The sequence below is a fragment of the Patagioenas fasciata genome, chromosome 6 (genome assembly GCF_037038585.1).
Source record: "Patagioenas fasciata isolate bPatFas1 chromosome 6, bPatFas1.hap1, whole genome shotgun sequence".
NCBI classification, from domain to species: Eukaryota; Metazoa; Chordata; class Aves; order Columbiformes; family Columbidae; genus Patagioenas; species Patagioenas fasciata.
Genome location: NC_092525.1, coordinates 7,726,156 through 7,749,948, shown reverse-complemented (window position 1 = coordinate 7,749,948; position 23,793 = coordinate 7,726,156). Strand labels below are relative to the sequence as shown.

At 50.2% G+C, this 23,793-nt stretch overlaps 1 protein-coding gene across 2 annotated transcripts in view; it reads right to left on the bottom strand.

Moving 5' to 3' along the window:
- FAF1 (Fas associated factor 1) overlaps positions 1-23,793 on the bottom strand; it is a 155,555-nt gene that overhangs the window by 90,502 nt on the left and 41,260 nt on the right. For both annotated transcript variants that reach the window (XM_071809880.1, XM_065842071.2), the window contains one exon: positions 16,107-16,212. In XM_071809880.1, the coding sequence (XP_071665981.1) occupies positions 16,107-16,212 (106 nt within the window). The remainder of the gene's footprint in view (positions 1-16,106; positions 16,213-23,793) is intronic.

Genomic DNA, 23,793 nt, shown 5'->3' with positions numbered 1-23,793 from the left:
TCCCACCCATGGCTCTGGGGACACCTCTGCCCAATGGCCCGTCCTGTCCTCCTCTCCCACCCACAGCTCTGGGGACACCTCTGCCCAACGGCCCGTCCTGTCCTCCTCTCCCACCCATGGCTCTGGGGACACCTCTGCCCAAGGGCCCGTCCTGTCCTCCTCTCCCACCCACGGCTCTGGGGACACCTCTGCCCAATGGCCCGTCCTGTCCTCCTCTCCCACCCATGGCTCTGGGGACACCTCTGCCCAACGGCCCGTCCTGTCCTCCTCTCCCACCCATGGCTCTGGGGTTACCTCTGCCCAACGGCCCGTCCTGTCCTCCTCTCCCACCCATGGCTCTGGGGACACCTCTGCCCAAGGGCCCGTCCTCTGCTCCTCTCCCACCCATGGCTCTGGGGACACCTCTGCCCAATGGCCCGTCCTGTCCTCCTCTCCCACCCATGGCTCTGGGGACACCTCTGCCCAACGGCCCGTCCTGTCCTCCTCTCCCACCCATGGCTCTGGGGACACCTCTGCCCAATGGCCCGTCCTGTCCTCCTCTCCCACCCACAGCTCTGGGGACACCTCTGCCCAACGGCCCGTCCTGTCCTCCTCTCCCACCCACGGCTCTGGGGACACCTCTGCCCAATGGCCCGTCCTGTCCTCCTCTCCCACCCATGGCTCTGGGGACACCTCTGCCCAACGGCCCGTCCTGTCCTCCTCTCCCACCCATGGCTCTGGGGTTACCTCTGCCCAACGGCCCGTCCTGTCCTCCTCTCCCACCCATGGCTCTGGGGACACCTCTACCCAAGGGCCCGTCCTCTGCTCCTCTCCCACCCATGGCTCTGGGGACACCTCTGCCCAATGGCCCGTCCTGTCCTCCTCTCCCACCCATGGCTCTGGGGACACCTCTGCCCAACGGCCCGTCCTGTCCTCCTCTCCCACCCATGGCTCTGGGGACACCTCTGCCCAACGGCCCGTCCTGTCCTCCTCTCCCACCCACAGCTCTGGGGACACCTCTGCCCAACGGCCCGTCCTGTCCTCCTCTCCCACCCACAGCTCTGGGGACACCTCTGCCCAATGGCCCGTCCTGTCCTCCTCTCCCACCCATGGCTCTGGGGACACCTCTGCCCAAGGGCCCGTCCTGTCCTCCTCTCCCACCCATGGCTCTGGGGACACCTCTGCCCAAGGGCCCGTCCTCTGCTCCTCTCCCACCCATGGCTCTGGGGACACCTCTGCCCAATGGCCCGTCCTGTCCTCCTCTCCCACCCATGGCTCTGGGGACACCTCTGCCCAAGGGCCCGTCCTGTCCTCCTCTCCCACCCATGGCTCTGGGGACACCTCTGCCCAACGGCCCGTCCTGTCCTCCTCTCCCACCCATGGCTCTGGGGACACCTCTGCCCAATGGCCCGTCCTGTCCTCCTCTCCCACCCATGGCTCTGGGGACACCTCTGCCCAATGGCCCGTCCTGTCCTCCTCTCCCACCCATGGCTCTGGGGACACCTCTGCCCAAGGGCCCGTCCTCTGCTCCTCTCCCACCCATGGCTCTGGGGACACCTCTGCCCAACGGCCCGTCCTGTCCTCCTCTCCCCCACCCATGGCTCTGGGGACACCTCTGCCCAAGGGCCCGTCCTCTGCTCCTCTCCCACCCATGGCTCTGGGGACACCTCTGCCCAACGGCCCGTCCTGTCCGCCTCTCCCACCCATGGCTTTTTTTTTGTCTATGAAACCAAGGTCAAAGGTTTCCTTTCGGCTGACCAAGGAAGTCATCATGGAAAGAAACTGAGGACAGGACACTAAACATCAATACAAAAACAGACTGCTTTTTAAAAAATCAATGTTATTAGAAAGGTAATAATTTCTGTTACACAGATAGAGACTAGAAGAGGTCCTCAAATCAAAGTCCTTGTAGACTTGAACAAGCGCTACTTCAGAGGAGGACTTTAAGCTGCTGACACTGCGGTGGCAGGAGCACCGCTGGGACCTCGGGAGCACCGACGGGCCCCTGGGAGCACCGCCGGGACCTCGGGAGCACCGCTGGGACCTCGGGAGCACCGCCGGGCCCCTGGGAGCACCGCCGGGACCTCGGGAGCACCGCCGGGACCTCGGGAGCACCGCTGGGCCCTCGGGAGCACCGACGGGCCCCTGGGAGCACCGCCGGGACCTCGGGAGCACCGCTGGGACCTCGGGAGCACCGCCGGGCCCCTGGGAGCACCGCCGGGACCTCGGGAGCACCGCCGGGACCTCGGGAGCACCGCTGGGCCCTCGGGAGCACCGACGGGCCCCTGGGAGCACCGCTGGGACCTCGGGAGCACCGCCAGGCCCCTGGGAGCACCGCCGGGCCCCTGGGAGCACCGCTGGGACCTCGGGAGCACCGCCGGGCCCCTGGGAGCACCGCCGGGCCCCTGGGAGCACCGCTGGGACCTCGGGAGCACCGATGGGCCCCTGGGAGCACCGCTGGGCCCTCGGGAGCACCGCCGGGACCTCGGGAGCACCGACGGGCCCCTGGGAGCACCACTGGGACCTCGGGAGCACCGCCGGGCCCCTCGGGAGGTTTTTGGATGTTCCACACCCGGCACGATCATCTCTCGTGCTACTGTATTGCTTTACAACCCGCAGCGCTGGTTTTAGCAGCCGCGTTTCAGTGGTTTCTACTTGCTCGCACGGTGAAGACGAGACTCGTAAGGGAAACTAAAGCCTTGCCCTCTACCAGATGCATGTATATGACTAAGTGTTCTGTACATACAAGGGGTTTACTATGATTTATTTGTCATGTATTCAGTAGTACAGGTTTAAAGGATTCTTTTTACCCCACCGAGGACAAGCCTTACTTTGCTTTAACTTCACCTAATTCCTCCTCTGTTTATGTTAAAGCAGAACAAGCTGCCCTTAAGATAATAAGAATGTTCACACAACAGTTCATGTTGGTTTAACTAAATCATATTAAAAGCACACCTTTATTTTAAAACTAGGCAGTGCTTTTGCAAAGAGCAGTTCTGAGCTGTAAACCACTATTAAAGCAGTGTCCTGCTCTCTGAGCTTTTCACTACAACACAGAAACATTCATAAAGGCCACACAGACGTACGAAACCGGCCCGAGATCTGGCAGGACAACGGCTACACAAAAAGATGCCAACTACCGACCACACCGAGCCTGCTTCCCGGATGTAAACGTCCATCGAACCTTAACAGCCAAGTAATAAACCCCTCTGAATCAACACATTGGCAGCACTAATTCAAGATCACTAAAGAAGCAGATAACATTAAGAATTAAAATGCAGAGCACACACTATGTAAACATAAACCACAAAATACTATTAATTGTTATACACTTCAGTGTTTACACTACACGCGTATTTCAAACGCCGACGCTGCTTCGTGGCGAAGGACCCACGGCACACGCCCAGCGGCGCGGTTTGCTCAGCTCCCCGCGCCCGCGGGCCCCGGCGGGCTGTGGCATCACACCTCCCGCTATTGCGCGTGGGCTCCCCGTGACGGCGCTGACACAACAGCTGTTGTACAGACCCCTACCAACAGCTCCTCACGGAGACGCAGAGCTATGCAAAGTCAGTGTACGGAATACACACCCACTAAAGGACACCAAAAATGTAAAACCACTTCTTTTCTAAATCCTCGGAAAGCGAAATTTTGTTTAACTGTGGAAGTGAACATCAACAGTAACAATTTAATTGACAGAAAAGAATGTCATTTGATATCCATGCAGTAAGCGGTTCCAAAGCCGCCAGGAAAGCACTGCAGTCAGCAATGCCCTCACACGGGGACATTCCCCGTGCAGTTCAACATGCTCAGCACCCTGTATTGCACAAAATAACTATCAACAGCATAATAATTTAAAAGTTTCTGATTCACGGTATGTTTTCTGAACTGTAAGGAGAAAACAGTATTTAGAGCAGTTAAGATAGATAAGCCATATTGATGCTTTTTTTAAACATGAAGCAATGAAGAAATGCGTTCAAGTTTTTCATTAAAAACTGCCAGAGTCAATAAACCAGAACACGGGAAGCAGGAACGAGAAAGCGCTGAGAAAGAAAAGTGTGGGGGTGAACAGAAAAAAGAAACAGAGGAAAACATTCTTAAAAAGAAGAGGGGGGAAAAGAGAGAGGAATTATCGGTGAAACTGTCAACACACAGAACACTCTCCACATTCACCCCAGCGCATCTTACGCTCCCCACATTCACCCCAGCACATCTTAGGCTCCCCACGTTCACCTCAGCACATCTTACGCTCCCCACTTCTGAATTATTCAGAAATAAGTCCTCCTAGAGAGAGGAATGCTCCGTGTAAGTGCAAACAGGAGTTTATGCAGGATACGGAGGGGAATGTTGAACTGAAATTCGGCTCACGGTTACAAAGACACTAACAATGGGAAAGGAGCACGGCCCACAACGTTTCTCACCATGTTTCAGACTAACTGTTGTGGAGTTGCTGAGTTCAGTAAAACGTGCCCTGCCATCAGAAATGAGGAAAATACATCTGAGAAAAATGGAAGAGCTTTGTCTTTCTGTTTCTCCTGTCAGAAACTGCAGAGATACTTGGAGGCTGCACCCTGCCCTGAGGCTGTGAATGAGCCGGCAGAAGTCCCGCCAGTTCTCAGGGTTCACCAATCCTTCCCCCGCTGCCCCTTCCGGGTGGAGAACGGCGGGCACAGCCACGCTGGGACAGCCAGGCAGACCCACTGCCCTGGGGAAGCACAGACCTGCAGGAAGATGCTCTCTCTTCCTTACAGACAAATTGTAGAAAAATAGGAGGAAAAAAAATCCTTGCGCTTTGCACTGCTCTTTGCCTTTTTTTTTCATGTATTGCTTATCCGTATTCAATACTGGAACTCGTATTTTATCTTTTCACAAGGCACGTTACCGGTCCTTGCTCTGGCACTGTCTCGATACCGCTGGTTGCCCTTTCTCGCCTTTACTCCCAGCCTCTTTATTTTTGCTGCCTTGTACGGATCGAACCCCGCTCCACGCGTCAGCGCCCGCGGGTGCCTCGCCGTGACGCTGCTGCACGTGCAGTTCTGGGCGAGGAACCAGCTGTTCCAGGCAACTCGTGCTCTGAAGAGAAACACCTAAAGTCGGAAAACCCCTGAAGCCAGTTTACACGAACAATAATGGCGGCAGTGGATATATGAACTAGGTCTTGCGGGTTTTTCTGTTTGGTGGGTTGTTTTTCTAGGATGGACATCAAAACTATGTCCACTTAAACCCATTCAACTGAGTTCAAGAGGAGCAGAAAAATGACGGAGGCTATTTGCGGAACAGAAGGAAAGCCAGAGGGCACGGAACACAAAGCTCCTCTCCTTTTGCTCGTGCTGCTCGCTATTGGAAAAGTAAAATACCCAACACAGAGGCAAGTCCTGCAGAGCCGGGCAGTAACCTCTGGCCAGAAGGTGGAGGATCCGCTCCCCGAGATGACCAGACGTGAGCGGATTCGTACGGGGGACCCCTGCTCATTCTGCGCTCGCGTCCTGCTGTGGACGTTGTCCCCACACGGTTCGAGATCAACAGCTGCTGCCGTGACGTGCAGGTAACCACGAACTCCCTCAGGATCACAGGATCCTGCGGCAGCCTCCCCTCTTCTGCAGGATTTGCCTCTCTTGGCCACTCTCCCTAACCTTAGGCTGTGCCTAGCGATGCTTTAGAGAGTTTGCCTCCAGCATACCCAGAGCAGGCTGAGAACCATCCCTACCCTGCCCTCACTTATTTCTACGTCCCTGCAGCAGCTGGTGCAGCCTCAACCAGCCCCTTGTGCCATGCCCAGGGTGACGCTTGTCTAGTGCGAAACCGGCTGGTTTGACCCGTGTGCGCATCAGAAGGGAGTTCTGCCCCGCAGGCCTGCACCGCTCCTGCTGCCCAGCGCCATCCCCGCCTCTCCCAGCACCACTGCTTCCCAACCAGCAAGGACGAGTTCACTTCGGTCTGCTGATCGACGCAGGGAAAGATAAAGCAGGTTCGAGGCTTGGTACAAACCCAAAAATTGTGATCAAACTATATAGTTAGTAAATTGTTTGTCTAAATCTTTCATGTATGATGAAAGATTATTATCATAATTCATTAGCAAATTACAGACTTTGTAATGCAGGCAGCCACAAATTTGGCTTTGTATCAATCATTTTAGACCAGCTGGGTAGAAATTAACACAAGTCTGGGCCACATAAAATGAAATGCTCTTTCATTTTTAATTCACTGGAAACTTTGAAGGAAAGAAATGGAAGCTCTTCAAAAATGGCAGTTTTCCCGGATTTTTGTCAATAATTCGATTTCACTGTAGAGAACCAGACACATACACACGGAGTGTATGTAATTTAATACCACGATAACTGTTCAATCAAAAAATATAAAGTATATATAAAAGACAAAGCGGTGCAGTTTAACAACCCCTGTCCCCGTTTCCGGGGCAGCAACGCGGGTCAGCGAGCCCCGAAGAGCCGCTGAACGGGCACAGAAGCCAACGGCCCGGCTACTCGCGAGGCAGCGCTGCCAGAACCGCTGAGCGCCCCCGGCCGCGGAGCGACCTGGTACAGAACGCGTTTGATTGCTCCCCCCGAGCTGCAGGGCCACGTACGGCGACAGCTGCCTTTGGGAGCAGCGGAACACAGATTTCATCTTAGTGGCACCTAATCCAGAGACCGGTACCAGCGGCATGGAAAAGTCAGCGACAAATTAAACAATGAGGGCTTTTCTAGGAACAGATGCTTTTTGCCTGCAGCTGTAAAAACCTTAAAACAATCCCGCACCCCACTGTCTGGTCACGCAACTGTCACAAAGCAAGGCATACATTTCGCCACTTATTGCGAATGTTTGCCCAGAGCTTCTATAACCCTTTTTAAAAACAGTAACAGGGATTCCTTGAGGTGATTATGAGGCCGTTTTATCCCTTACATGAGTGCAAGGCTCTCCAATTTATGCCCACAATTCTTCATTTTAAAAAACAAAACCGCACCCGAACTTTCCAAGTTCATATTTCACACAGACATAAGAACATAATTCCAAAACTGTAAGGAATGGCTTTGCGGACCGGACAGAGACAAACAGCGCTCACTCAGGTCTGAAACTGCACCTGAGCACCTTCCTGGCGCTGCTGCACCGCACTGCACCACACTGCTGCACCGCACTGCACTGCACCGCACTGCTGCACCGCACTGCACCACGCTGCTGCACCGCACTGCACTGCTGCACCGCACTGCACCCCACTGCTGCACCGCACTGCACCACGCTGCTGCACCGCACTGCACTGCTGCACCGCACTGCACCGCACTGCACCCCACTGCTGCACCGCACTGCACCACGCTGCTGCACCGGACTGCACTGCTGCACCGCACTGCACCCCACTGCTGCACCGCACCGCACTGCACCGCACTGCTCACCAGTGCAGTCTGTCTCCACAACCGCTACATTAAATATCCTCACGCTCTCCAAACAGTTTCCTCTTTCTAGTAAATAAATGCACTAACAAACTTTAAACTGAAACATAAACTCTTACTGAAAAAACTTCTGTAATTCAGTCAATAAAAGAAAACCATTGGTTCCCCATTAAGTGAGCAATTTGCAATGTCAAGAATCTACTTATGCCCCATATGAACCGAGGGGGTTTTAGATGAGCTTCTGTTGTGTATTTAAAGTGATACCGCCAATACGATTTACACAAGTACCGTGCTTCCAAACATTTTCTCCCCCAGCAAACACTCAAATTGTGAAGTGTTTCCTTTCCTACCAGGGAAACAACCACCACAACTTTTCCAGAACAACAGTTCATTAGCACCTCACTATTTATAAGTATAATTGGGTTGTTTGATGAGAAAACATGAGAGAACGCTGAGCCTACTACAATTTGCACAAATATAAATTTCACTGTCTGAAAACAAATCAACAATTCAACAATGTTTTTCAATACAAGTGTATATCATGCAACAAGCGATCATATTATAGCCAACACAGGACAGAAAGGTTGAACCACGCGCCAGTGCACTTTCATTTACAGGATGTAAATTAATTCTTTAATTGCAAAACTGCCAGGTTCGGTTTCCCTCTCCGAGCCCAGGGACAGGATCCGCGGCCGGCAGCGCTCGGCTCTCCGCCCAGGAGCCCCGCGGGACGCGCGCGGGGCTGCTCCGCACCCGGGGCTGCTCCGCACCCGGGGAGCTGCCCGGGGCCCCCGGCGCGCCGCGCCGACACCTGTAACGGGCACCAGGAAAGCCTTGCGCCGAAACCTTCCACCCTGAGAGCAAAACACAGCGAGTATTCACAATCAGAAGAGCAAGCGCTGGTTTTAATTGCAGTTTTTAAAAAATTCAGGGGTTTAAATTAGGACTTGATCCCCAAAATCCTTAGCACCCTTAAATTACATGAGCAAAGCCATTCAGTTCAACGTGATTACTTCTAAAATAAGGACAACTCACATGACTGAGCATTTATGGAGCCATAACCAAAATTATAACAATGACTCCTCATTACTTTCAAATTCAAATAAATTGATCCTTATCCTTTGAGAGTTTCTCTCCAACCCAACCACGCTTACGGACGCAGTGTAACAGAGACAGACCGAGAGAAAGGACGAGGGGAGATGGAAACACACACAACTGTGCAAGCGCTGACAAACGGAAAGCTGACAGATGTGTGACTTGTAATTAGTTATAATAATCTGTGCTGGAGGCCGGCGGACGTGCCGGGCCGGCCCCTGGAAAGCAAACGCCTTCCTTCCCAGGTCCAAACCGCGTGCTCCCGAGCGTACCCCCGAGAAATCCCTGCTCCCGGCACCTCAGACATCGGCAGCGGTAACTTCATGAAAGGCAAATATTAAATTATAATTATCCCAAACAGACACAGTCTTGTGAAACTAACCCTGCATTCATATGAAAATACAAAGCACTGGCTATACCGCATTTGATTCGTCCCTGGACACAAAGCTTTACCACAGTAAACTCAGTCAACTGTTGCTCTTGCTTTTATATTCATAGTACTTAAATAGCGCACTTTAAAACAAAAAAACCTCCAATTGGCTTTTCATACACCCACCCTCCCCAAAAATAACGCACTTGAAAAACCCAAATGATATGAAAAGGCTTCAAGGCCTCTTTTCTCCTTTTCACAGCACTTTTTTTATTGCTGTTTGCAGTAATCTGCCTTTCACTTTCTCATTGCTACAGAACAAACGAGGAGGCTCAGGCTTTGAAAAGGGGGCTCAGTGTGTAATGGGCCCACTAGAATTAATTTAGTTGCACCAAATCCATTGAGCAGCGAGGTTTTTTCTCCCTCAAATCATTTTGAGGGGACGCAGCCCCCAGCCTTTGTAATTCTAGTAAAGCACTTAAAGTGCACAGTAGGTGTTCATCAGGACCATCTGGTCAAAAGCAAAACAAGCTGCTGATTTTGCCTTTGAATAGAATGAAGCAAGTGTGAATTAGTCTCTTCAATTAGCACTATTACAACCTGTCAAGTGCATATTGTAAAACAGGATTATTACAGTATTGGTCACCAGTGCAATTATTTACTCTCTGCCTTTTCTTGCATATAAAAATGTCCATGTCGACTAGTTTTTGATAACTGAAGATCGTTTCTTTAATGATATGCACGTCCAAATCCACCAAAACCAAACTACAGGTTATGAAACACGTTCTGTTAGGAATATATTCAGTTTCATAATTAATAGAGGTAAAAGGGTGCCCTTGCTTCATCTCTTCTGGCTGCTTCTGTTGCATAAAAAGAAGAATAGTTATATACCTTTACGGTATCTTTGAAACATCTCTAAGTGCCCAGCCACGCCAGCACTTTGAACAGGTACGCAAAAGGCATTTTCTCTATTTCCCAAGGAACTTCCTTTTAATGCAATTCCTAACATATGGCCATTTACTACAAGTTTATCACGGCTCGCTTTCAGCAAACACATTTTAGTTCAGCAATGTGCCGGTTTTCTTTACAAAGAAATGAAGAAAAAGCGTGAAGTGGATTTATCTGTATGAAAACGGATTTTGTCTCCTTGTCTAAAAGGAAAAGCCTGGTTTGCTCGCTGGTTCCCATCCACCGCTGCACAACACCGGGGCTGCCACAGCCATCGCTGCTGAACCGTGGACACTGCTGTTACCACTCCCTATACGTTGAGTGTAACTTTCACATGACAGATTTCTTTAAAAAGCAAACAAAACGTCCGAATTTCACAAAAAGAACATATGTCTCCTGAGCACCATCGGTGTAACAACAATGTATTTTACTTGCTTCTCTGATATTAAGAGCAGAATTGGACAATTGTGCTGAATGTCTGTGCACCTCCTACTGAATCCCAAGTGTTGGTTACTGACTTTTATTAGCATGAGAATAGTTTTCAACAATTTTAAAGCAAGTAGAAAACCCCAAAATCTAACACAACTGTTTCTCAAACTGTTAATGTGTGTGCTATCTTTGGACGTGTCTGTATTCTGATACCAGACAAACGTGGTTTACTTTAATTACTGAGCCACGGCATTAAAAACAACATCGTTTATATATACATCCCGTGTCCCTGTGCCAACGTCTGACCTGTACCGGGGATGATCTCACTCTACAACAACTGGCTTGAAAATATTTTGTACAGATAACAAAACTCAGATCTGAACGAAGTACAAGGGCTTCAGCTGGATTATTTTTCTGCACGGTGAAGGTAATTCAGCTGCTCACCTATATTTATATATTGTGTTTATTTAGGCCTTTTAAACAAGGTTTCTGCCTGCGTGTTTGTAAGTGATGGGTTTGTATCTTGTTTCACACTCGTTCGACTATCAAAACGAGTTTTAAGAAACGGAGCACAAAGGAGCTCGAGTGTCACCGGTCCCTCCGCACAGCACGGGCGGCGCACCCCGGCCCGGCTGCAGGCACAGCCGCTGCTCCTCTGCCCAGTGCCGCCGGACACGCCGCTTCCCGCGTCCGCCCGAGCCCGCGCGTCTGCGGGGAACAACCAGCAGAGCGACCTGCGCAGGTGACGGCGCCGCGGGCCGCGAGCGCGGACCCAGGAGCGGCGGCAGCTGCGCGCGGGCAGCCGGCACTCGGGGACCCGTCCTCGCCGCGCCGTTCGCACTGATCGCGCGTTTCACCGCAGTCACGGTGCCCGGCCCTCGCTCTCCCCGGCATTCCCCAGCGGAATCTGCAGCGGTCCCGCGCTGCCCCAGCCGCCTGAGAGCCTGCGCTCCCTGCGGGCTGAGCTGGCGCCGCAGCCGCAGCCCCTGTGCGCCGGGACCGATCCTGCACACGGGGACCGCCAGCAGGCGCCTGGTGTGTAACAGCTACCCCGTTCCCTAACGTTCCTCCCTTCCCGGGTCACCGACCAGAGCAACGAGAAGTGCGAAACGTGCTATCCTGATGAACTCAAACTCAACAAGTTTGTCACAAATGAGTTCATCTGCTCCAGGATGAGAAGACAAACTTGCTTTGCATGAGACATCCAATATTCCCCCTGAAAAGGGCTGTCCTTCGTCTCCATCAAACAACACAACTACAGCTCGCAGACCTGAGCAGTAGAAGTGTTCAGTTCTAAATGAGAACAAGTTCATAAGAATCAAGAGAAAACAAATCACGTTGAATGTGCCAATACCTTATAATAATTTAGCACAGGTTCTCAAATCAAAACTTAAAAACCTTCTCACTCCAATTACAGACAGCACCTACAAATTATCTTACAGAATAAAGAGCAGGTAGTCAGACACAAAACTCCTTTTAGTCTTGTAAGTATTAGTTCCATTTGTTACAAAACAATTGTCTTTATTTGACCATATAATTAATGGGAAATAAATTCATTTACAGCCTCCAAACTGGCACAAAACCCACTCATTTCCACTATAAATGAAGATCGTGGAAAAAAAGCAATCACGATTTTTCCCAGAACAGTATCTGCCCAGAACTAATTTAATACTGCAGTTTTACCAGAGAAACAGATGTCAGAAACCTGCAACACGGATTAACTTGCACTCTAGACCAAGATGTTACCATTAACTTTCCCAGTTAACAACTGACTGCCCTGCCCAGCTCCCACACCAAACACAAAAACCATGTATCCAGAATTTCGGACAAGTTTGGTTGGTTTTTATTTCCTTGTTGAAGATTCCCAATAAGCTCATAATCCCACATCAATATCACTGAATGTAGCTTTTCTTTTTCAAACGGAGAAATTAAATATTAACACGAAAACCATTCAATACGTAGAGAAAGCATGTTTAAAAGAAAAAGAAAAAAAGCCATAACATTTTCGAGTACCATCCAGCATTCAGCCACTGAATTTCTACGCTAGGAACAGTGCAATCAGACACCAGCACCGCGGCCTCGGCTTCTCTCGAGAATCCTCTGCCCGGCCGTTTCCCCGTTAAACAAAGATTTATCTGGAATTACAATCCCGACAGGTATCACTTGCTACTAAACACGCATTCTAAACAGAAGAGGTGACCGAAGGAAGCAGCGGCCCTTCAGGAAAGCACAGCCCTCTGGGTTTGCATTCAGCGCACTGAATATCCAGGACAATTTTTAAGGGGCGCTGGGGTTGAAGGTTTGGTGTGGGCTTGGGGGCGGTTTTGAAGCACTTGGAAAAACACCTATTCCTGAACACCGGCAGCACCAGTAACAGCAGCAAACCCACCAACCCGCCCTGCACAGACAGTTGCAGCCAACTGTGGCAAGCAGTAAAACACTTCGAGAATCTTAAATACTTCTTTGAATAATTGATGCAGTCATTTTGAATCTTTCTGCATAGGACAGCGTGTGTGAGTAGATTGCATTAACACTGCTTAAACATTTCAACTTGTCAGTATGGCCAAGTCGATTTCTGAAATATTTGCAGTATTTTCCCCATCGAAACAGTAATAAAGGTAGAATAAATATATGCCACTGCTTTATAATCACTGAACATTAATGAATATTTTATGTCTTTTTAAATCTCCCTGTTTAATTTAAAAGGGTGAAATTAAGTCTCCTCCCTGCAATATGCCAATTATCTGTAAATCAAACAATAACTTGGCCATTATACTCCTTTTTGTTAATATACCAGAAGCTAATTTGAAAACGCTGAACGGCATTTTCAGGGAATAATTGAATAGTCCTTCCTGCCCTCTTGTGGTTGGCAACCGCAACTCGCACGGAGCTTTTCCACCGCTGTAAAACACACCAGAAGGAAAGTAAACTATTGATTTGTTGAGGTGTGAACACGAGAGCGAACGAAACAACCCAGCAGTCCCTGGAGAGCGGAGACAAGGGAGAGAGGAAGGGCACCAGTGGCTCCGCCAGGCCGCACAGTGACCACGCTCATCAGCCGTTTGCTACAACGCTCGCTCCGTGCTATACGAAGAAAACACGAAGAAGCCCTGAGGGAGTTAACGTACAAAACCGGGCTTGTTTTCTGTCGTTAGACAAACGCTCGCCAAGCCCTCCACCTCGGCCGAATCCCCAGCGACTTCCGCGGGACTCGCGCTGGTTCTCCTGCTCAGCACCAGCTGCACAGGAGGTCCAGAGCTCTCTTTGCATTTTAGCAACTGAAATTGTCTTCATGATTTTGAACCCTGCATGGGGCGCTGTGCTTACGTACGGGCACAAGGGCAAAGAAAGGTCTGATGCTCACGCTGACTGCAGGTGGTAGGCAGGGGGCTTTTTGGATTTTGGTTGTTTAATGGGGAAAATCATAATTGACTTTTAAATTAGGTCAACTTTGTACGTTACCACGTTGACTGTAACCGTTTGTTACGGACAAACAAGAAAACCCCAGTGCACATGAAGGCAGCCTGGGCTCCCAGCGCCGCCACAGCGCCCTGGCTCTTACAGCCAGGGAACACCCGCCAGGAGCCGACAGCACACACAGACATCTCAAAAACATCACCATCTTGAAACTAAAACCAAATATTCTGATCACTTCTTTCCACAAATATTCACATTATTTTTAATTGTAAATCGTGCAAGCTTGGCCCCTCAAAAAACAAGCTGATGCAACTGTGCGTGGTTGTTCATGTTCAAGAAAAATCTCAGAACTTCCTAGAACAGGTTTCAAAAGGTAAAGCAGAAAACAGGCTTTCATGCAGGGGAAAGATCAGAATTTCTCTTAGGAATGATAAGATTCCCAATGAAAACAATTCATTATCATTATCCATTGCTGTATTGCTGCTACAGCTACTATTACGGAACTTAAAATAATTCTGTCTACAATGTCAGCATGTGACATGAAAAGCTTCAATAAAATCTGTTCAATCCTAAAAGACTGAGAGAAGTGTCAGACCAATAGCAAACATACATTTAATTTGAAAAGCAAACATTTCATCTTAATATTTTGCAATGTGAATTCTGAAGATTCACATTTCTGGATTGTTTGTCGTGTTTCCAGAAGTCAGTGGGTTATACGGAAAATAACATCCAAACCATCTGGCATCAGGAAAACCATGGAGCGTTAGACAACAGCCCTTGGGTTCAGTAAGGTGTTTTAAAAATGTGCAAGGACTGCTTGGTCTAAATTCTGAGGGCCCAGAGTCAGGCTTATTTGCTCCTACGGGGCTTAATTCTGCCCAAGTTCTCTGCAACACCACCCCTTGCTGGCCGTCCCACAGAACGGCGGTGACGTCCATGGGCACAGAACCGCTGGGCTGCCGGGGCAGAAGGAACCACAGCACCGCGGCAGCAACCAGCGGTGGCACAGCCGCCTCCAACTGCCGGGGCAGAAGGAACCACAGCACCACAGCAGCAACCAGCGGTGGCACAGCCGCCTCCAACTGCCGGGGCAGAAGGAACCACAGCACCACAGCAGCAACCAGCGGTGGCACAGCCGCCTCCAACTGCCGGGGCAGAAGGAACCACAGCACCGCGGCAGCAACCAGCGGTGGCACAGCCGCCTCCAACTGCCGGGGCAGAAGGAACCACAGCACCACAGCAGCAGCCAGCGGTGGCACAGCCGCCTCCAACTGCCGGGGCAGAAGGAACCACAGCACCACAGCAGCAACCAGCGGTGGCACAGCCGCCTCCAACTGCCGGGGCAGAAGGAACCACAGCACCACAGCAGCAGCCAGCGGTGGCACAGCCGCCTCCAACTGCCGGGGCAGAAGGAACCACAGCACCACAGCAGCAACCAGCGGTGGCACAGCCGCCTCCAACTGCCGGGGCAGAAGGAACCACAGCACCACAGCAGCAACCAGCGGTGGCACAGCCGCCTCCAACTGCCGGGGCAGAAGGAACCACAGCACCACAGCAGCAACCAGCGGTGGCACAGCCGCCTCCAACTGCCGGGGCAGAAGGAACCACAGCACCACAGCAGCAGCCAGCGGTGGCACAGCCGCCTCCAACTGCCGGGGCAGAAGGAACCACAGCACCGCGGCAGCGGCCAGCGGTGGCACAGCCGCCTCCAACTGCCGGGGCAGAAGGAACCACAGCACCACAGCAGCAGCCAGCGGTGGCACAGCCGCCTCCAACTGCCGGGGCAGAAGGAACCACAGCACCACAGCAGCAACCAGCGGTGGCACAGCCGCCTCCAACTGCCGGGGCAGAAGGAACCACAGCACCACAGCAGCAACCAGCGGTGGCACAGCCGCCTCCAACTGCCGGGGCAGAAGGAACCACAGCACCACAGCAGCAGCCAGCGGTGGCACAGCCGCCTCCAACTGCCGGGGCAGAAGGAACCACAGCACCGCGGCAGCGGCCAGCGGTGGCACAGCCGCCTCCAACTGCCGGGGCAGAAGGAACCACAGCACCACAGCAGCAGCCAGCGGTGGCACAGCCGCCTCCAACTGCCGGGGCAGAAGGAACCACAGCACCGCGGCAGCGGCCAGCGGTGGCACAGCCGCCTCCAACGGAGACGGAGCTGGGGCGGAGAACAGACACAGGGAGCTTCAAGGGGCATGGGGTAAAGTGTAATGTGAATAATTGCCTTTCCTCATCACTCTAGCATAGCTCAATAAACGCTGCGTGAATATTTTGCTACTACAGTGCAAAAAGTAACATTTTTTCCTGCATAATTTAATAGAAAACCTTTTTAGGCCACAGCAGTCTTGATGATCCAGTTGATTAAACCAAAAAAACTAATAAAATAAAGGAATATCCACTGAGAGCACGTACGCCGTCTCTCGCCGAGCCGGCCTGAGCTGTACCGAGCTGCGTTCGCTGTTCGGCTGCGGAGCCGCACTCACCTCCTGAATGGTACTGCTGCCCGAGAAGTTGAGGTTGTACTCCCGCTGCACTTCTCGATGGGTGACAATCAGCATGAAGTTTTGATTTAATGACTCCTGCAGAGCCCTGAAATGGTTGAAAGAAAAACAAGGAGCTCAGGGATAAGCATGTTATAGCTTGTTTTACAGTTAGATGCAAAACCCCAGGGTACCCTAAACTCCATACAGACAAGTCCAGGCACATTATCATCTCTCTTTTCGCTCCTGAACGCAGGGAAGCATGCTGAGAATGACCAAAGGCCATTCCCCAGCTCCTTCCCTAATAAGGCAACCGCAGCCTTAAAGCTCTTTGAATGTTAAGTATTCTCAAAATGGAGAGTCACATTATCTTCACGAACATCGGGTATATTTAGCACTCGCAATGCCATTAATACCAGGCTCGTAAGCATATTGACGAGCAGACACTACATCGAGCCACAGCGCACTGAAACCTGGTGCGAGCAGCAGGCGGCCGAGCGCGCGCCCCTCCCCCGGTCACCCGGAGATAAACCCGACCCGGATCCTTCCGCTCCGCTTCACCAAAGCGCTCGCGCCCCGCTAATGACCACTGGAACACGAACCACAGCAAAACGTCTCACGTGGGTACTGAGCATTTAGAAAAGTTAGTTCTGCTCAAATTGCTTTAAGTGTACCTTAAAACACCATTAATGATATGAATTAAAAAAAAAAATCTTAAAGATTAACCAGGCCAACTATATGTTCACGTTGTCACAAACCTGGGGTTTTTGTTATTTTCTTGGTAATGGAACATCTGGATCCTGTGTGCTTAATTGGGTATCTAATTATGCAGCTATCTGCTTTCCAAACGAGGAGGCAGGGAGACAGCAGCTGCAGCTGTGCACCATCTCACACGGGCTACAAAACCGCAGCAAGCGCTGTACATAGCTGGGCTTTCTAGACAACGTTCATGCAGACGCGATGTTCAGTAGCACGGGGAATTAAATTAGGCTTATTTGAGTCTTTTTGCTCTCATCACACGCTCTTAGAAGAATAACAGATTCACATCTTCTCTGTTCCACAACACTTGGACATGCAATGAAGGACAAGCTCTGTATGCAGATGAGAACAGCTGTATCTCAAGACACAAGAAGATAAGGAAGACGGTAGTTTGTCCGAGCCCGGGTGTGTTGGCGTTACCTCCTCCTGGAACGGCCGATCGGCAGTGCTGCTGCTCAGAGGATACGGGACCCACCAAGACTCACTGGATGCTTCAGCAAGAGATGCACAATTTGCTTTAACATCTCAAGCAATGTTACCTTACAAAAATATCCTCACTTAGCAACTTAATTTGGATTCTGTGACATCTTAAATGTAATAATCACATACGACAAAACAAAACGACAAGTACTATTTCTGGTATTTTACGGTTTTGTAATAGGGAAGATAAATGTAACTCATTGTCAACGCTAGGTTGGATCCAGTGTGCAAGAGACTACAAATGTCACTCAGGTAAATCCACCACAGTGAACACAAAGTTGGCTGCACTTGTCACAACATATTGCAAGAAAAGACCTAAAAATTCCTAAAATACCTAACAGTCCTTCAACTAGGTAAGAAAAAAGTAGTCCTGAGAAGCTGTTTGCCTGTTTTCAAAGGAAATTCGAATGTGACTGTTAATAAGTTTAGCATCGCCATAATCATGCTTTCTTTTGGCAAATGTCCAGTAGCAACTCAAATATCCCGCTGTGCTTTTTCCAATTCGGATTTTTTGTTTGTTTTCAGGAAATACTGGAGGTGAACGACATATTTAATTGCAGCATGCGAATGGCCCTGACTCCGCGCAGAACCACCCGAGGCTGCTGGAGCTGTTTCTGACCCTGAAAAGCTAAATGCCAGCTGGTAACAGGACCGGCGGTTTCATCCTGCAGCTGTGTGAGCAGAATGGCACGGGCCAGCTGGGTGAAGCCCCCGCCCCCGGGGTACGCACGGCACACGCAGCGCAGCCCCACCAAACACCGCACGCCGACCACAGCGTCCGTCCACGGGAAAGGCCTTGCGCTTCTCTGTCTCATCTGGTGTGACAGCAGAGCGCATTTGGAAAAGGGAGGAACACTGTTCACACAGAGGTCATTTAAATGGAGTGCCTTGAATTTAAAAGCCTTCGTTTTTGAAGTAACTAACAATTCTGACAACTCTGCTTTTCGGATTTCTGAACAACATGAGCTCAATGCTGTTAACAAGCGAATTCTCAGTACATGTTTATAGCCAAATAGTCAAATAAGATGCTGAAAATTAAGCTGGCTAAAAAAAACAAACACAAAACAAAAACCAACACACAACTTGAAAATATTGAGGAAAAAGTGGAGTTTGAAAGTGTCAGCAATTAAAGTGCATGGTTAATTATTTACCCTTTCTTCAGAAAAATAACGCAATGAGGACCATTACTTCTGCTTACACAGCAGCCCAGGGGTCAGCCTGCAACCCCTGGAGCTGCCCAGGTCTGGGCGCTGCGAGACCCGGGCCACATGTTCCCGCATCACCGCCAGGGGAACGGCGCCGCACCAGGGCTGCGGTGCCAGCGACCTCTGCGGTGCCAGCGACCTCTGCGGTGCCAGCCGGGCCGGGCCAGGACAAGCGGCCCCGTCGGTGCCAGCCAGGCCAGGGCAGGACAAGTGGCCCCATCGGTGCCAGCCGGGCCAGGGCGGGACAAGCGGCCCCGTCGGTGCCAGCTGGGCCAGGGCAGGACAAGCGGCCCCGTCGGTGCCAGCCGGGCCAGGGCAGGACAAGCGGCCCCGTCGGTGCCCCGTCCGCACTTCCCCAGCAGCCCCCAGACCACCTGTGCCAGGAGCGCCCTGTTCCGCAGCACGCCGCGCCTGAAAGGGCGCTCCCAGCCATTGCGGCTATGAACAACGCACAGACCAGGTGTACCTGCAGAAGCCTGCTCTCGGGCAGTAAGCTGAAGCCTATTTCACGTCTTTGCGGTGCACACGACTGTACTAAGACTGACTGCCAAACACCATGCACATCTCTGAAATCGTGGCTTCAGTGTTTGCAGCTGCTTCATTTTCCTGCAAACGTTATCGGTTATTACCGTCTTCTAAATGAAACTTCCGCATTAAAACAAAATAAAAAATCAGGGCCAAACCCAGGTCCCATTAAAGTCAGAACAGATTTTCTTTCTTTTTCCCTTTTTTCTTTTTTGCCATCAGCACCAACAGATTTTAATTAATCTGAGAATTAATTAGCAGCACAGGTAAATCTAGAAACAGGATTAAAGTAGGCCAGTCTTATCAGCATCATCTCTCCCCACTGCAAACTGCGCCTACACCTAAACACGAGCCCCAGAACAGACAAAACACACAGGTTTCCCTGCACAGCACCGTTACCGGAACATCACGCGCACAGAAGCTCGGTGCCAGACCGAGACTCCGCACGTGTAACACAACCATTCCACATTCCGTGCAATGGAAGCTGCAGGATTTATTTATTTTTCACTAAACTCAAAACATCAAAACTCAACCAAGAGTCTGGAAGGAGTTTATTCGCCAGCCACTCCATCCAAATCCCAACACAGCACGATTCATAAACCACGAGCCAAATAAACTGAGAACAGAAACAATATTTATCCAAAATACGTGTTACTGCAAGTGACGCTGATCTCAGCGGACAGCAGCTGCCTAACGAGTCTATGCAATGCTGGAGCAAGACGGCATTAGTATTGAAATTTATTATGATGTATTTAAGCCTCCAGTTTTAGTACTTTTGTATTGTTCTGTAACAGTACACAGAATAGACTGGTTGTATCTATTATTAAGTGACTGCCTTAATGCTTTAATTTCTGAGGTAATAATTCGCTTTTCAACAGCATTTTTCTTTGAAATGTTAATAATATGTTATGCTTTGAAACAAAATGCATATCCTTCATCAATGATCAGCAAATGCTCCTTTCCATTTCAGTTCATAAGTCTTTGTGAAACACATGCAGTATTTCCCATTAGGCAACATCCTTCTCAGTCACATGGAGATTCCTCCCAAAATCTCTGCATTTTATATAAATAGGTATGACACAAGGTAATTAACATTTCCATTTTAAACTTACAGATTTATACAAGCTCATGTCAACAGAAGTCCAAATTTACTGTAATTACGGATTATTTACATTAAAACAAAATAAGAAATCAGTATGTAAATGTAATGTTTGTTGTAGCTAATGCAGCAGGAGGTGGCAGATTAGGTTCAAACAGCAATCAGTTAGCAAAGCTGGCTAACATGTAAATGAGCAGAAGCCCTTTTGTTTACATTCTATTGCATTTTAAACTTTGGGGTTTTTAAACTGCCTTCTGAGCAGATGTGAAAATAAAACACTAATCTTACCATTCTCATTGAAGCTGTCAGAGTAACCAGAGCAAGGCACCGCTCCTGTGCGGCAAACAGCACCAGCGACCGGGGTGCAGGTTATACTGGTGATCGGGGTGCAGGTTACACCGGTGACGGGGGGGTGCAGGTTACACCGGTGACCGGGGTGCAGGTTACACCGGTGATCGGGGTGCAGGTTACACCGGTGACGGGGGGGTGCAGGTTACACCGGTGACGGGGGGGTGCAGGTTACACCGGTGACGGGGGGTGCAGGTTACACCGGTGATCGGGGGGTGCAGGTTACACCGGTGACTGGGGGGTGCAGGTTACACCGGTGACTGGGGTGCAGGTTACACCGGTGATCGGGGGGTGCAGGTTACACCGGTGACCGGGGGGTGCAGGTTACACCGGTCCCACTCCCCGCAGCAAACCGTCCTGCTGTGTGACAGGTGGGGCTTTTCACCCTACCACACAGGTGACTACTTTTCCTAAGTAATTTATAATCCCTTTGCAAAAATTCATTACTTGTAATAATTCCAACGGTATGCACCTGGTCAAACAGCTTGTAACTGGCCTGAACTTTCTAATGATCCATCAGGTCTATCTGAGACTCTCAGCTATTTAGCAAAAAAAGTCTCAATATAAAATACATTATATTCATTAAATCAACAGGGGCCTCCCAGAACACGCACAACAGAAAGGAGGGGAGCGGGGTGACCCAGCTCTGTGGCCTGACTTGCACCCCTTTGCTTTTGATGCCGCCCCCTCTGCCACGTCCAACAACAGCTTTTCCTGAACCGGGTATGGCTGGCCGAGGCAACAAAGGGAAGGAAAATCGCCCTGAGGAAGCGAAGAATCTAATCCGACAAAGCCGGTGCAAGGGATCTCTCCTCCCCTCGGACAATTAAACGATGGCTGTTCTTTGGCACCTGTCCTTTCAAGGCTGCTTTCCCAAGGAAATCAAGTCTTTCTCACCCACCTGTCCCACACAGTAACTTTTGAACTTCTTCACTAGTTTCAAGGAGTCCTGACAGCGTCATAAATGTCTCAAAGACTGGGTGTAAATCGACAGATGGGTAGAAAGCACGGACCTAAATCACTGCCCGCCCTAGCCGAAGGCTGCAGTGCAGCACGGCTCCCACAGCCATCCAGCCAGCCTCCCGGACGGGCTACAGCGCCACCTGCCGCACGCGCTGTCTCCCCGCCTCCACGGCGCCCCGCTGCCGGCTGAGCAGGGCCGCGATGGCTGTGCAGGGACGAAAGACACAGGCGCTCCGAGACACACGGACGGACAGACAGCAGTCAGACACCGGGGGGCGCATGGGACGGGAGGCCGAGTGACCGCAGCCTCGGGGATAAGGCAGAACTCGCTACACGCACAGCTCACGCAGCACGTTGTTACTGCCCTGGCACCGCACACGGGTAAGTATGGCTCTGCTGACTGAAACTGTGCAAGCAGGGCGTGTAACCCTGCAGGTGGTGGCTGACATTTAGATTTCATCTTTACACCTCAATTTACTAGCTTACGGTGGTAATTTGCTGGGTTTCTATTGCCTATAAAAGCTTTGGCTATGCCACTGATGAGCAAAGACCGCCTAGGAGATTTCCGCCTGTTTACTGCAGGATCACTGCCATTGCATGCAGACGTCAGTTTTAAGTCAGTTCTGGGTTAAGCCCGCTCGGTCTGTCACAATAAACTTCGATGCCACTGTACCAACACCGTGGAAAAGGACCTTTCAGACACTGCTCAAGAAAAGGCACAAACTGGAGTTTACAGAGCTGTGACGAGATTGCTCCTTTTAAGAAGGGAATATACATAAAATATCATGTACTGAAAGCTCAGGCTTTTCAAATACCACTTTCTGGAGATACGCAAATCACAACTATTTATTTATAGTTCAAAACAGAAGGCATTTGAAGAAAACAACAGATGAACTCACAAAGTAAGAGGCAAAGTTCCTTAACATCCATTAATAATAGATGTGAGCAAGATGCTTTTAAAAATCGTGGGTAACAAACTAATCTGAAAAATAAGTGACCTAACAGTAGGCAGTAAACAGTGTAACCGGGTTTGGAACATTGCTTCAATTAGATGTGTTTTGATCTGCACGGATGCTTTAATTGGAGGCAAGCCTCCCCTTTCATCTAGAATTTATGACTTCAGGGAGATGATCTAGCCTCAAATTATCCTTAAGTAGCCACTAATTAATCATCATTTGCTATCCCAAAGCTACCAGCTTTCTCTTAAAAATACACAGGACTAATCTCCACTATGAAACAAGTATAAACTGTAAAGGTAACAACCACTTTGATTTTACTAGCAAGTAAAGCTCTTTTAAACTATTCATCCAATTTAAAAGCCCAAGAACTGTTTTTAAACAGTTGGCTGTTACATAGTTTATTGTAATTGCAATAAATGACATTCTTCGGACCCCAGTTTCCTTTCCAGAAGTGAAGAAATTCGAATTACAATGTACAGTGAAACCTGGGTAGAGAATTTTGAAACCGGAGATGGATGTTTAAAAATCCCAATTAGTATCTACAGCGTTTTTCTACTGTATTTTTTCTGTCCTTCAATGTGCTGCTTAAGTACAACGGTTTCTTGTCCCCAGGACCACAGTTCCCGTAAGCACATCCAGTTCAGCACCACTCCACTCCTGTTAGGACGCCACGATTCCCCCTCTTCATGCTTCTTTTCTTTATTATCATAACTCATATCAGCACTCTTATCTCCTCCGCGGCAGGAGGTTCTGTGCACAAGCACCTTCCGGTGCTACACGAAGTACTTTCAGTCACTAGGAGAAGAGTTATTTGTTTGTATTGGTTGTCACAGGATTTCGCTCGCCCGTAACACGGCTGCACTAGAACGTCCTCCCGCGGAACCACACGGGCGGGAAGCGGCTCCCCGTTCGGACACCCCCGGCGTCCCAGCGCGCGGGCGCAGCGCGACCGGGCCGGGCGCCGTCTAGCGGCCGCCCGAGAAACAGCGCCCTCCTGGGACACGGCACACGGGGCCGCGCCGCAGAACGGAGGGCAGGAGAGAAGGAGCCGAGCTCAGCAGCGTCACTGCACGTCGCGTCACACCAGTAAACGTCCCGTTTCCTATAAAACAGCGCTTCATTTTCAGTCCTTAGGAATATCCACTAACATAGGAACAGTCACCATTAACCAAGTATTCAAATCAGTAATAAGATACATCCAGCTCCTTTAGGGAAAATTGATTATTTAGCCTATCTACATACATTTTTAAAGTCTAAGAAGGTAAGATAAAATAATGTAACAAACATTCCAGAAAAAACTCTCGTTTGTTGGCAATGATGCGTACAACTTTCTGTTAAATGAACCAACACAA